Source organism: Physeter macrocephalus, chromosome 4 (genome assembly GCF_002837175.3).
Source record: "Physeter macrocephalus isolate SW-GA chromosome 4, ASM283717v5, whole genome shotgun sequence".
NCBI classification, from domain to species: Eukaryota; Metazoa; Chordata; class Mammalia; order Artiodactyla; family Physeteridae; genus Physeter; species Physeter macrocephalus.
The window spans coordinates 70,316,321-70,330,946 of record NC_041217.1 but is presented as its reverse complement, the minus strand read 5'-3'; the positions used below and the strand labels follow the sequence as shown (position 1 = coordinate 70,330,946).

Genomic DNA, 14,626 nt, shown 5'->3' with positions numbered 1-14,626 from the left:
ACAAAAAACCTGTATGCAGAAAATTATAAGACAGTGATGAAAGAAATTAAAGATGATACAAATAGATGGAGAGATATACCATGTCCTTGGATTAGAAGAATCAATATTGTGAAAATGACTCTACTACCCAGAGCAACCTATAGATTCAATGCAATCCCTATCAAATTACCACTGGTATTTTTCACAGAACTAGAACAAAAAATTTCACAATTTTTATGGAAACACAACAGACCCCATATAGCCGAAGCAATATTGAGAAAGAAAAACGGAGCTGGAGGAATCAGGCTCCCTGACTTCAGACTATACTACAAAGCTACAGTAATCAAGACAGTATGGTAATGGCACAGACATGGAAATATAGATCAATGAAACAGGATAGAAAGTCCAGAGATAAACCCATGCACATCTGGTCACCTTATCTTTGATAAAGGGGGCAAGAATATACAGTGGAGAAAAGACAGCCTCTTCAATAAGTGGTGCTGGGAAAACTGGACAGGTACATGTAAAAGTATGAAATTGGAACACTCCCTAACACCATACACAAAAATAAACTCAAAATGGATTAAAGACCTAAATGTAAGGCCAGACACTATCAAACTCTTAGAGGAAAACACAGGCAGAACACTCTATGACATAAATCACAACAAGATCCTTTTTGTTCCACCTCCTAAAGAAATGGTAATAAAAGAATGGGAGAAAATATTTGCAATTGAAGCAACTGACAAAGGATTAATCTCCAAAATTTACAAGTGGCTCATGCAGCTCAATATCAAAGAAACAAACAACCCAATCCAAAAATGGGCAGAAGAACTAAATAGACATTTCTCCAAAGAAGATATACAGACAGGTTTCTGTGGTGGCGCAGTGGTTGAGAGTCTGCCTGCCGATGCAGGGGACATGGGTTCATGCCCCAGTCCGGGAGGATCCCACATGCCATGGAGCGGCTAGGCCCGTGAGCCATGGCTGCTGAGACTGCGCGGCCAGAGCCTGTGCTCTGCAACGGGAGAGGCCACAATGGTGAGAGGCCCACATACCGCAAAAAAAAAAAAAAAAGACATACATATTGCCTACAGACACATGAAAGAATGCTCAACATCATTAATCATTAAAGAAATGAAAATGCAAACTACAATGAGATATCATCTCACACTGGTGAGAATGGCCATCATTAAAATATCTACAAAGATGAAATGCTGGAGAGGGTGTGGAGAAAAGGGAACCCTCTTGCACTGTTCGTGGGAATATAAATTGATACAGTCACTATGGAGAACAGTATGGAGGTTCCCTTAAAAAACTACAAATAGAACTACCATATGTCCCAGCAATCCCACTATTGGGCATGTACCCTGAGAAAACCAAAATTCAAAAAGAGTCATGTACCAAAATGTTCATTGCAGCTCTATTTACAATAGCCAGGACATGGAAGCAACCTAAATGCCCATCAACAGGTGAATGGATAAAGAAGATGTGGTACATTCATACAATGGAATATTACTCAGCCATAAAGAGGAATGAAACTGAGTTATTTGTAGTGAGGTAGATGGACCTAGAGACTGTCATACAGAGTGAAGTAAGTCAGAAAGAGAAAAACAAATACCGTATACTGGCACATATATATGGAATCTAAAAAAAAAAAAAATGGTCATGAAGAGCCTAGGTGCAAGACGGGAACAAAGATGCAGACCTACTAGAGAATGGACTTGAGGATATGGGGAGGGGGAAGGGTAAGCTGGGACAAAGTGAGAGAGTGGCTGAAGTAAGTCAGAAAGAGAAAAACAAATACCGTATACTGGCACATATATATGGAATCTAAAAAAAAAAAAAAAGGTCATGAAGCGCCTAGGTGCAAGACGGGAACAAAGATGCAGACCTACTAGAGAATGGACTTGAGGATACGGGGAGGGGGAAGGGTAAGCTGGGACAAAGTGAGAGAGTGGCATGGACATATATACACTACCAAACATAAAATGGATAGCTAGTGGGAAGCAGCTGCATAGCACAGGGAGATCTGCTCGGTGTTTTGTGACCACCTAGAGGGGTGGGATAAGGAGGGTGGGTGGGAGAGAGACGCAAGAGGGAAGGGATATGGGGACATATTTATATGTATAACTGATTCACTTTGTTATAAAGCAGAAACTAACAGACCATTGTAAAGCTTAACACACCATTGTAAAGCTATTATACCCCAATAAAGATGTAAAAAAAAAAAGACTAGATGGGGCTTAAACCCTGTTTGTTTTCATCTTATCCTCTTTAGAAAATACACAGGTTTCTTTCTTTCTTGGATAGTTTGAACTTGGGTCTCAACTATGCCAATGTAGTTAAGAAAGGTATTAGTTTTCTTCCAAAACTGATGTTCTAGGGTGGAACAATCAACCTTAGAGCAGCAATTGATGTTGGCTGCCACAGAGATATATCACAACCTCTGAAAAGTGAGTGGAAAGTGTTGCCTTGGTAGTTAGACGGTATTACCTTTCTCTATGAGAAATATAATACCATTCTGCATCTTGAAATGACTAAACCAGGTAGCCTCTTAGAGCCCTATTTTACTGTAGAGAGTAAGCAAATTGTTCCTATGCACTTTCCTTCTCACTCTTACACCAGGTCCATCACCACAAAAGGAGGCAGAGAATTTCTCCTCACTGGTTTATGACAACTCAGAGAACTGGACTGGACATTCTATTAATTCATTACATCTTTTATGGAACCACAAGTCCAAATATGAGTCAGGTCTAGAATGCCTTCTCCCCCATCTCTACTACCTATATTCTTCTTTCATCAGATTTTATCAGTATCTCTTCCAGTAAACTTTCTTGATTAACCACTTCCCACTGTCATAGCTCCTTTATCTGCATTTTCTTTGTATTCATGCATTTGATCACTGAATTTCTTGTGGCGATGGGGGTGTGTGTGGCAATTTATAGATTTCAGATCAGTTAAAATGGATACATGCCTGGACTATCTGAACTATTTCCTTTGACCTTTCCTGTAGCTAGCTCCATACTGCCATTATCTTCTGCATGTTCTAGTTGATCTTCAGAATATGAAATTAAGCATTTTTAGATGAAATGAAGATTCCCCAAACCTGGTAGTGAGAAGAAAGAAGGAGCCATAGTTACCTGCTGTATTTGAGCTCCTTCTGGTGTCAGAAGCTCTTCAAATTGAAGATCATCAGCCACCTTGTTGATATCCCTCAGCCGAGGCTCATTGGTCTTCAAATCCTAGGTGCGAAAATGTATCCAAAGCAGTATAAATCCCCTTCTCAAGAATCTTTCATATTTACCTGCTCATCTTTGCCCTGACTTGGCTACAGGTTAAAACGTATTGCTAACCACATTTGGAGTACACAGCAAACTGCCTTCCTCCAATCTGACACAAAGAAGAGTACCTTTAAACTCCCTGATACCCAGTGACTATCAAAAACGTGACAAGAGAGCTGTTATTTATATGGATTATGGAGCACATTAATTTTCCTAGATTTCTCCCTGGATTAAATTATACCATGAAAGGGGTCTATACCTGAGCCACGTAATGTTCTTTGCTACCAATACAAATTCCTCCACCTTTTGTAGAATTTCATTGTCTGAGTTGCAATTTGCTTATATTAAGATACGTTGTAACAGCTCTAGGGAACTCATCACTATGTTTATGGTGATGACATTGTTTATTTCACTATGCAATGGCCTTTTAATGAGTTTTCTCATGGAAGTCTCATTCTTGGTATTCTTTTATAAATTGTACCCTCTTTTTCCCCCTTCCCTTTCTTTCACTTCTCTCTCTCTCCATATGTATATATATGTACTTTATCTTTATCTATCTATCTATTTATAGATCGATAGCTTTGTATAGCTTTGTATTCCATGTGTAAGGAAAGTATCATATGGAAAAGAAAGAAGGAAGTAGTTTATACTAATTGCTAGTTAAAATAATAGAATGGATCTGAGAGAATAAAGGAGAATGGAAAGATTTTAGGTAGGCAGAAAATTAGAAATTGTCTGGTTGTAAAGTCAGGTTGTTCTTCCCACCTTTCCATCCAAACTTCTGACCCATAATTAGACCTTGCAAGAGTCTCACAACACCCCATCTCAACCTGGGCAGCAGGAACACCAGACAGTATAGGACAAGTTGTGAAGATTCTGGGAGACCAGCACTTCCAGTAGGATGTGGGAGTGGCAGGAACTGCAGGCTGCAAAGTCAGGGTGATTAGTTTCCTCTGCATTTTCCTTCCACTGTAATACCCAGAGAAATATTTGAAATGTGGAAGTCTCAGTGGTTTTGGGGAGGATGTTTAGCAAATATGAAATTAAGGAGTTACTGAGGAGGAGATATGGGGTAAAAGGAAATGATGATAACCCTCGTAAAGCTGTCTAGAGGAGTTGGTTCTTCTTTCTCACCATTTGGAACGCATCAAACTTTTTCTGCAGCTCCCAAACATCATCTAATTCCACCCCACTGTTTTCTGCCTTTTTCTCTCGGATCCAGTCCAGCATGTCTCCTGCCTCATAGGCCAGCAAAAACTCATTGTAACGTTGCAATAGATGACGTCTGCGTTCTTCTGCCCGATCCAGGAGAGAAAGGTACCTGGGTGGAGAAACAAAGAGAATGGGAAATGTGGAATAGGAGATGGAGAAAACACAGAAGAGTAGAGGCAGGGTGAGAAAGGGAGAGAATGAAAGGGACAAAAATGAGAGGGAGGAAAAAATCAAAAGAAAACAGTAAAGAGAAGAGGAAATAAAGATGGAAGGAAAATAGCATTGAGAACAGAGAGACAAAAGTGTTCCATTTAAAAACAATAAAAATGTCAATGTTCCAACAGTATGACTGGCAATACGCCTTCCTCATTCTATAGAAGTGAAAAATCTCACATTCCTATTGACAACTGGATATGAAGTAGCCTGGCATAGTAGACGAAGTTCACATGGAAGTCAGAAGACCTTTTGATAACCTTGAAAGAATGAGAGATTGCCAGGCAGGGAGTCAGAATACGTGACCTTAATATGTGTCTGACCTCTGGCACTTGACTTAATGGTTCTGGGGTTCCCTTTCCTCATTTAAAAAGTAAAGGGTTTGAATTACCCGAAGTTTACTTTCAGCTCTTAAAATCTGTGAATTTGCAAATCATCCTTAATCTAACAGAAAATCGTAAGATGTGTTTCTGACAAATCTGGAATGTTTGGCCAAACACTGTTCTGTTTTCCAGCCTTCAGAACTTACTGGTTTTCAATCTGTTCCTGACGCTGGGTGATGTTGCCTGGTTCTTCTCGCCTCCGTTGTGGGAGCATAGGAAACTCATCACGGGCAAGTTTCCTGACGTAGACAGCGGGCACAAAGCCCTGGTGATCATCAGCTTCCACTTTCCACCAGTCCTAAAGGGAGAGAAAATCCCCATTTCTTCCTTAGTTCTTGGAAAAGCCACATATAGGAGAAGTTTTAACCCTCATAACTAAGTCTCTAGGCAAAGGGACAGGCTGATGGCCAGAAGAAGCAAACCATTGCTTATGGGTAGAATATAATTTTTATATATTACAAAGAACATACATCAGAAGTTGCAGGAATTGCAGAGATAAGCATCTGAAATCAAGGAATCTGATATTTGATGTTAGATCCTTAACTTTGATGAGGTTTACAAAAACTGACAGCTATTCTCTTCATGATGGGGCATTTTGTCCACTAGGAATTCACAAAAAACCCATAGGGCCAGAATCGAACTGAGCTTTTCGTGGGTGAAGCACCTGTGTATGACAATATTGTATAATAACTTCTCACCATCCCTCTTCCAGAGCCCCTAAAAATTGTGTGTTGCCCTGAAATTCACCTATGCAAATGCTTTATGCTTAAGTATGACCTTGATCTCCACAGGAGGGTTGCTATACTAACTGCTCTGGAGTTAACATTCTCAGAGAATAATGTGGTGAAATGAAGAAGACTGAGCAAAGAGAAAAGAGGACTAGAACACAGCTTATTTGATAATAAAAATCTTGCTTCTCTAAAAAAATTACTTGGCCTCAGAGTAACAAATCCCAAGCTCTCTTTTTTCTTCTCAATCATTTTTGGAGATTAATGAAGCATTAGAATATGAAAATATTTCTCATGCTCTTATGAGAAATATATTTAAAATCCTAGACAATACTTTGTCAGTATTCTCACAATCATAAGGGCTAAAGAAAATCTAAGTTGACAAAAGACTTCTCCTTGACCAGGCTCCTCTTAACCCCAGACATTTTTGTTCCATTACTAGGAACACTGGGTCAGAAGAGGAGCAAGGAAAGATGAGAAGAAAGAGGCAGTTTAATCCTGTAAACATATTACAGAATTGTCACTCATGGCTTACATGTCTTTGGGCTAGTTACTTAAGCTCTTTGAGTCCTCACTTTGTTAACTGTAAAATTGGTATTATAATCTCAGAAGATATGTACAGGATCCTACACAGCATCTGAAGGAAAGATACTGCTCAATAAATTATGATTATTTAAGAGAGAGAGAAATAGAAAAATACTGGCTGGTTAAAATATGGGTATCTGGCAGGGTTGGGAGAGTTGATTGCAAGAGCCACCCTGTTGATGGGGAGAAAGGTAGAAGGGAAAGTCACCTTGTTGATGGAACTGAGCAGTGTTAAGACATCATCTTTCTTCATGGTGACTTCTCGGGAGCTGCGGGCCTGGAAGTCATATAAGGCCACAACCCTCTCTTCTCGAGCAGCTTCCTCCATGGGTGCGGCCTGTTGTTGCTGAATAAAAACAGTAAGCAGAACAAGCCAGTAACCCATAGGAAAGATTTCCCTGTACAGCCTACCCATGGTGGGCTGTCCTTGCACCTTACAGGAGAGAGGAGCCCCTGGCTGAAATCTCTTACACGGCTGCCAGAAACAAAGCTATTGCAATATGCCATCTTCAGAGATATCGTTCCATCCTAACACTTCTCAGGGAAAAGGTGGGCTGGGAAATACGAACACAGAGTGAGCAAGTAAGAATGCAAGTTTTCAAAAACATATTAAATGCTCTAAACCACCAGTTCTTAAGCAGGCAATAAAGGATTGTATGCATCCGTGTTCCAGAAAATTGTTTGAGAAAGTGAAAGACCCACTATCTCTCATCACCTTCTCCATTCGCTGGGTCTTTAAAGCATTATGTCAAGCAACCGTGGACTTTCTTTTTTAGAGATGAGTGATCTACAGCACAGGAAAGGCCACAGAATTTTAAAAATTGAGAACATAAACTGAGATCAAATATCTTGTCTCTCTCTCCTTTTTAACCTGTCCTCTAAGGTATAGTCTTCTCTGACTTTCATTTTTCCTAAATATAATATCTTGAGAGAATGAACAAAATATAATCCCTCTTCATAAGCAATGGCCCACACTTTCTTCAGATTGGAGCTGAAGATGTGCTTCCCCTTACATATCCCTCTGATTTTGTATCCTTCAAGTACTGCTTCCTCATAACTTACAATTCATAAATCCACCTGTTTTTGTGTAGGCATCCACTGTGCAGAGCTTGAGGAAGGCACAGCACCAAAGCTCTGTAAACATACATTGACTTGACAGAGTGAGTCTATGTCTTTTCTATTCCCAGTGTATGGATTCAGAGCCCCTCATAAAACAGAATTCCTTGAATGTGAGAAGTGTGTCTCTGTTGCTTCCACTATACTAGGAGATACCTATATCATTTAGTGGATTCCAGCTCCCATCACTCTTCAGGACACTTATTTTCACCTTGCAGTCTAGCCATTCTCACATTCTCAATCCTTTGCATTTCCCATTTCCCAAATACACTTGATTATTTTGTGCTTCAGTGCATTTGCTCTCATAGCTTATTCACTAGAAGAGCTCTTCTTCTCATTATCTGCATAGTAAACTACCCTTAAAAAAAAATAAACTGGCTTGCCTCAGCTATGAAGATTTTCCTATCCTCCAGAACTCTTATTTCAAGAGAATGAAACTCTCCTTTCTTTGAGATTCTTTTTCCTGTTCATATATCTATTATATGCAATTATTTGTTGAAATTGATGACCTAATAGACTGTAATTTTCCTTCAAGTCAGGATTATTTTTTATTCATGCTTGCACATGGTAGACATTTAATAAGTGTCAGTATTTAAAAAAAAACTAAGAAAGGGAGGAAATAAATCAGGAGGGAATATAAGAGGAGAGATGCAAATAAAAGAAGTAAGAAAAGATGGAGAATGAAAATATAAAATGAAAAATGAAAGCAAAAAAATAATATACCAGTGAATAAATGATAATACTTACTGAGAAATTCTTATAAACTAAATCTCTGTAGGTGCTACAAAGATGCTACAGTGCCTGCCTAAAGATCGCAGGACTTACTATTTTCTATTGCCGTTGCTTCCTGGACTATGTAAAGTAAAAACTGGTAACAAAGAGAATCTCCTAATTCCTTTTCCTCTGTGGTGGAGAATGTGATTCTTGTCATACCTAAGTCCTTCTTACCTGACAGGCTTCTGCCTGATCCCGAAGAGTTTGCATACTGTTTCCAAAAGCCTTCAGATCCACTAGAAAGGCCTCATGCTTCTTTAGAAGAGCCTGAATTTGTTGATGGGAGGATCATCAGAAGCAAATACAGGAAGAACACTAAGCATCCTTGGGGAGTGTTTCACCTATTGTTTTGTGTTATACTTATTGTCCTAATTCCTGGTAAGAGACACTGTCCACATATAATAAATTTTTTAACTCTAAATTTGCAAGTATCAAGAAAATAAGAGTTAAATGAACAACAATATCAATATATTTGCTTTAATCAAAATAAAGTCAAATTGCACAAGTGTTTTCTCATTGCACATCACAGCTGAAAGATACTGCTGAAAACATTGCTTTGTAGGATTAAATACTGGCATAACTTTAGATGCCCATGTCAAGTATTTCTAGTGCATAGGGTTTGTGAAATACTATACTGGCTGACCATAGGGTAATGAGCAAAACAAAGAAATGGATATAAAGGGTAATTATGACCTTTGAAGTTCTTCTTGCCCCAACGTGTCTGTCTGACTTTATTACAATAAAATAATTAAGTATATGTTAAAACTATAGTTGGTTTGTGAAATCCCAAGCTCAGTCTGGGAAATTTAGGATGGGACCAAGACAAGCATAGATGTCTGGTCATGCCATTTTGGGCTTAGATAATCTCTAAGAAATATGGATCTCTGTGGGGTTAGGAAAATGTGGTGTGTATCTTTTGGGATCTCTGTTAACTCAGGTTATCCCAGCAGATGAAGGCCAAAGGTTATCACTCTGGAAACTCCAAAAAATCTGAGAAAACCTGTAGTTGTCACACAATCTAATCAGGTACTAATTTGGTACTAATTCGGTGAGTATTAGACAATATCCTTCCGTGTGCCCAACTTACCCCAGCTGCTTCTTCATCAGCCCCATAGTTAGTGTTGTCTACTATAGGTTCCCTCTCTCTAATCCATGCTTCTGCTTCATGCAGGTCAGCTAGGTATTGTTGGAACTGGACATTGGCTTCAAGGTCATTCTGCCGTCTAGCAGCTCGAGCCTGGAGAGATTCCATATTCTCATTCAAACTCTTGACCCTAGAGGCCACATCTTCTGCAGCAAAGTGTCCTATAGAGTAGTTATAGAAAAGGAGAGTTTTACCCTCATTAATGTCCACTATACTTTAATCCTTTTGGTGACCTGGGAGAGAGAAAGGGAGCCATGGGAATGATGCTGCATGTAGTCAATGTGACATTTCACCTAAGTTCCTGGGAACTGGGATGTCATAAGTGAGATTAAGCATCAATAGATGCTAATGGGGGTTAGGGTATATGTGTGGTGGTGAATATGGTGGTACGATCTCTGATATACAGGCTGAAAACAAAATACCTATGTGTGGGTACTGCTCAGAGTTCCAAAAACGTGTATTCTCTAGCTTAAGCAGAAAATTCAGCAGATTTTCATTTCTTTTTAAAAAAATATCAGTGAATTAAAATTCATTCTTAGGATTGTGTTAAGTATGTTTTTTAGAATTTAGTGAACACCTCCACAGATAAACCAAGAAGAAGATACAGTGAAGTGTTGGCAAAAATCAACAAGCAGATTTTCATTTTTTCCCATAAAAGATTTATTAGTACAGGAATTGTTCTCCCATCCTAAACAACTAGAAAACAAGACAGAGTGTAAGATACAATGATTTTCAGAAGATAGGCAGAGGAGTGTGACTCCTGAGAGAAGGGAAAGAAATGATCTATGCCTTATGATTGCCACAGTTTATGCCTGGGGCAGTTTGTAGACTGCAATGCTGGGAGGACTAGCCCAAACAGAACTAGTAATCACACCATTCTGAGGAGACAGAGATCAGAGTTGGGGGAAGACAAGACAGCTAGAGCTTGTGGAGCAGAGTACTGAGAAGGGTGTTGTACTGGGGATGGAGTTTTGGGGATACACAGAGAGGCCCCGTAAAGTATGTGACTGATTACTCCTTTTCACACATGTGTCAGGAAACTCTTCAAGGGTAAGGAAAAGAAGACTGGAAAGAAGTAGGCCAAAAAACTCCTAAGGTCACATAGGGCTGTGAATAATTAAAATTAGCTCCCACCAAAGTGGAAAGATATTATAATACATGAGGTAGTATCCTCAGAAGGGTTATACCTTAGTAGTGGACTAGTCTCCAAATTAGTTCCAGAATAAAAACTTCCCTGGAAGAACCATAAGAAAGCAGATCCAAGAAGCTCAACGAGTGCAAAGCTAAAGAAACAAAGACCACTACACCAAGTTATACTGTAATCAAATTGGTGCAAATTGGTGAAAACCAGTGATAAAATAGTCAGAGGAAAAAAAGACATTACATACAAAGGAGCAAAGATAGTAATGAGAGGAGACGTCTCACCAGAAACTCTGCAAGTCAGAAGACAGTGCAGCAGCATCTTTAAAATGCTCACAGAAAGACAATATCAGCCAAGAATTTTATATCCAGTGAAAATGTGTTTCAAAAATGAAAGCAAAAGGAAGTCTTTTAGACCAAAACGAAAGCCCAGAGAATTTATTATTAGCAGGACTTCACTACAGGAAATGTCAGAGGAACTTCATGTAGAAGGAAAATTATACAGGTTAAAGTATCAATGTAGATAAAGGAATGAAGCCCTAAAACTGAAAAAAACTTCTCATAAATTTGGCACAGTGATGACAGGTCAATTCAATCTGAATCATACATACCTTCCTCTACCATTTTGTTTCCCCTCTCTGTTATCACTTGGATGCGTGGCTCATGGCTGGCAATATTAGCCTGGATGACTTGGTGTCTGTTCAGAAGATTCTTGGAGGCAATCAGGTCCTTGCCTAGAGATAAAAATAATTTCAAGTCATTGTTGTAGTGCACAGAATAATAAGAAGCTACTGTACTTCTTTTTAACTCTTGGACCTACAAGTTCTTCCCATTGAAATTCATTAAGTGGGCTTCCTAAAATGTATGCTGTTTGTCTGAATTAACTCCGCTCAGCTTTGTTCTTCCCCTTGCCTCTTTGTACTAAGAAAAATTCATTATTTTACAAAAGACAATGAATAAATCACTCTTCTCTTTGGATGATAGGTAGAAAGGCAGGTAACTCTTCAGCTCAAACTTCCAATAATTTCATGCAACCAATTTTCTTTCAACATACTGTGGTATAAAAAGCAGGATCTTCCACTTGCTTATTTCTATGGATGCCAGAAAGTTATTAAGTCCTCTAAAATAAAAATAACTATTGTAGTTTTCCTCGTAAAGATTAGACATAACTTACAAAAACTCCCTCACTCGCTGGTTAACACTAACAAGCACATAATAAATACTATGTACTGTTAATTTCCTGCTTCTAAAGTCCCCAGTTCCAGCTGTCTACTTCATCCTCCCTGTCTCCCTTCCACACTTTAACTCTCTTTCCTACAAAATTTTCTTCCATATAGTTCACACTAAATGTCTCCAGAAACCCTCTATGCCTGTCTCTCTCTCAAAGAGATCTTTTCTCTTCTAGGATGTTTTCCCAGACTAGCCCTTCTGTTGTCATATGGTCCAGCCTCTCACAGATGTACCCAATACATGTATATTAAGTTTGCATTATATTTATGTGCACTTTTTTCTGTATTTCAATGCAAGTGTCCTAGCACTAACAATGGTGGACTGATAGATTCTAAAGGAAAGGAAATTATGTACTTTATCTGCTGCTTCACCCCTTTTATCCTTGTAATAGCTCATACATATCCTTGTGATAGCTCCCCTTATAAAAGGGAGCCACTGACAATATAAACAAAAACACTTGTGACCTCAAACGCTAACCATGACCACTCAGCCAAGGACTTTGGCAATAACTTAGAGCAAGTAGCAAAAAGCTGGTTACTTTAGCTCTTCCCAGAGGCCTTAAATTCATGGCATTCTTCATGTCTGGTTTTAGGAGGTAAATTTCTCAGTATGAATTATTAAAAAATCTTTTTTTTTTGGAAAGCAGGAAAAATGTTCAAGAGTCTAAGGGGAAAGACCTGAGGGCAAACTTTGTATCCCAGATCCCTCAAACTATCTGAAGACCTTGGTCTTCTCCTTATGGCTCGGCCTACTCGGGCTGTATGGTTGTTCTAACCAAGGTAGGTGGAAGCTGCAGAAGGTTCAGTCTCTTGGATCCAGGCCTCCTCATCCTCTGTGTCTCTGCAGATCTGGTGCAGGAGGAGAAGGTCAATGAGCTTATTCTTCCGGTTGGCCAGTCGCTTTTTCAGGTCTTCAAACCGAGACACCAGGGACTCCTGCCTTGCCCGTATGTCCCCAGCATTGGGATGGCCTATTTCTTCAATATATGCTGCCAGGTCTGTGAGGGTGTCCACCTGATCCTGAGGAAGAAATAGAATCTGTGTCAGAAAATCCCATCATTCAGTAGAAAAGGATGAGAGTTTGGCATCTGGCATGGAGGGCAGGACGGGGGGTGGGTGGTGATGAGGAGAATCAGCTCTATATGTACTCATGTTTAAACTTCTAATCAAATCAGTGAAATAGAGTGGGAAAGTTTGCTACACTAAGAACCAATTCTTCAAGCTAAAGGCTATTTATAAGAAAGTAGTTCTGAAACCACGTGTTAGAAAGGACAAAATATGTATAGAGTGTGCCAAAGAAATCAGGGAAACCAGAACTACAAAGGCTTGCTTGTTTGGGAGTAGTGATAAATTGAGGCCCCAAAGAAAACAGCAGGAGGCTTTCTCTATCTCAGTTCCCTTTCCAGCCTCTTTCTCACCCTTTAAAATGAGCTGGAACTGTAAATAACAAGGAAATTTCGGAGGCTTAATTTTGTTGCATAGCAGGAACCATGCCTATGAGATGAAATGTGACGTTACAAAAACAAATGTCCGAACCTCAGAAAGAGAAATTAAAAGGCCTTTCTTTGGCCACTAACTAGTTGTATGAATTTAAGTAAATAATGGTCCCAATTTGGGTCATATCTGAGAAAGGAGGAAAATAGAAATAGAAGTTTGAAGGATCTTCCTAGAAATAAAATTTTAATCATATTACTATATGGTAAAATAGATACGAGAGATTCATTTCATCTTTATTAATGAGGTCAACTGTAACTGGTCTAGCAGGAGCACAGAACACAGGATTTTTGTTTGTCTGCTTGTTTCATTTTGTTGTTGGAATGGGGGTGGTGGTCATAAGAGAAGTTCTTCAAAAAATGGATGAGCAGCAGGTATTGGTTTTACTTATTCTATTTTGCCATCCAGTGTTCAACCTACACAGGGTTTGATCTATCTCTTCTTAATTTGGAACAAACCATTGATCATCAATAGCTTCTTAAAATGTATACTCATTTCTCCATAAAGAAATAAAGGCTCCACAAAGAGTTAAAATTAAAATCTCTTACTAGCCAACTGTTCTCATCTCTTAGGACATTTTAACTTTGAAAAACATCATTGTGTAATAGAGTGATTTTCAAACATCATAATTGTCATCATGATTATGGTTCCACTGTACTATTTGAAAGCTAATGTAGTGCAAGATGCTTCAGACTAAACAGATAGAGTTGGCTGCTAGTCAATTGCCATTTTATCCAGCTCTTCACCTGTTTTCATAATAGCTTCCTTATCTATATAATAAGGACTTTGGGCTAGAGAATACTCATGATCTTTTTCAGCTTTAATAGTCCATAGCTAAAATTTTTTTTGAAAGCATTATATCTTAGCCACTACTCCAACTAGGAGTGTAACCAAGGAGAATCCTATGGGGCCTTCCCGGGACAGATCCCTCCCTACCCTCTGTTTTAACTCTTCTCTGAAGTTGCCAGGTAATAGTATCTGACGCATATTTCCTGAGACTTTCAGATGCTAAAACCAGTACCAAACGGAAGAAATTAACTAGAATACTTGATGATCATGAGCACATAGCCCCCAGACCTTCTGGAACTGAAGGATTAATAATGTTAACTGCCATGTTCGCTCAGCATCAACCGATCAGAGAATTGTGCGCGAGCTGATCACATACCCCTCGACGCCTCCTCCTTCTCCTGGCCTTTAAAAATGCTTTGCTACTCAAAATGGATTAAAGACCTAAATGTAAGGCCAGACACTATCAAACTCTTAGAGGAAAACATAGGCAGAACACTCTATGACATAAATCACAGCAAGATCCTTTTTGACCCACCTCCTAGAGAAATGGAAATAAAAA

General features: G+C 39.1%; 1 protein-coding gene across 4 annotated transcripts in view; it reads right to left on the bottom strand.

Moving 5' to 3' along the window:
- The window catches only part of SPTA1 (spectrin alpha, erythrocytic 1), a 69,582-nt gene that overhangs the window by 31,100 nt on the left and 23,856 nt on the right, over nucleotides 1–14,626 (bottom strand). For all 4 annotated transcript variants that reach the window (XM_055084272.1, XM_024116086.2, XM_028488089.1 and 1 more), the window contains 8 exons: nucleotides 12,561–12,804; nucleotides 11,167–11,289; nucleotides 9,359–9,576; nucleotides 8,446–8,538; nucleotides 6,590–6,727; nucleotides 5,215–5,366; nucleotides 4,395–4,581; nucleotides 3,120–3,221 (listed from right to left, as the gene is read on the bottom strand). In XM_055084272.1, the coding sequence (XP_054940247.1) occupies nucleotides 3,120–3,221; nucleotides 4,395–4,581; nucleotides 5,215–5,366; nucleotides 6,590–6,727; nucleotides 8,446–8,538; nucleotides 9,359–9,576; nucleotides 11,167–11,289; nucleotides 12,561–12,804 (1,257 nt within the window). The remainder of the gene's footprint in view (nucleotides 1–3,119; nucleotides 3,222–4,394; nucleotides 4,582–5,214; nucleotides 5,367–6,589; nucleotides 6,728–8,445; nucleotides 8,539–9,358; nucleotides 9,577–11,166; nucleotides 11,290–12,560; nucleotides 12,805–14,626) is intronic.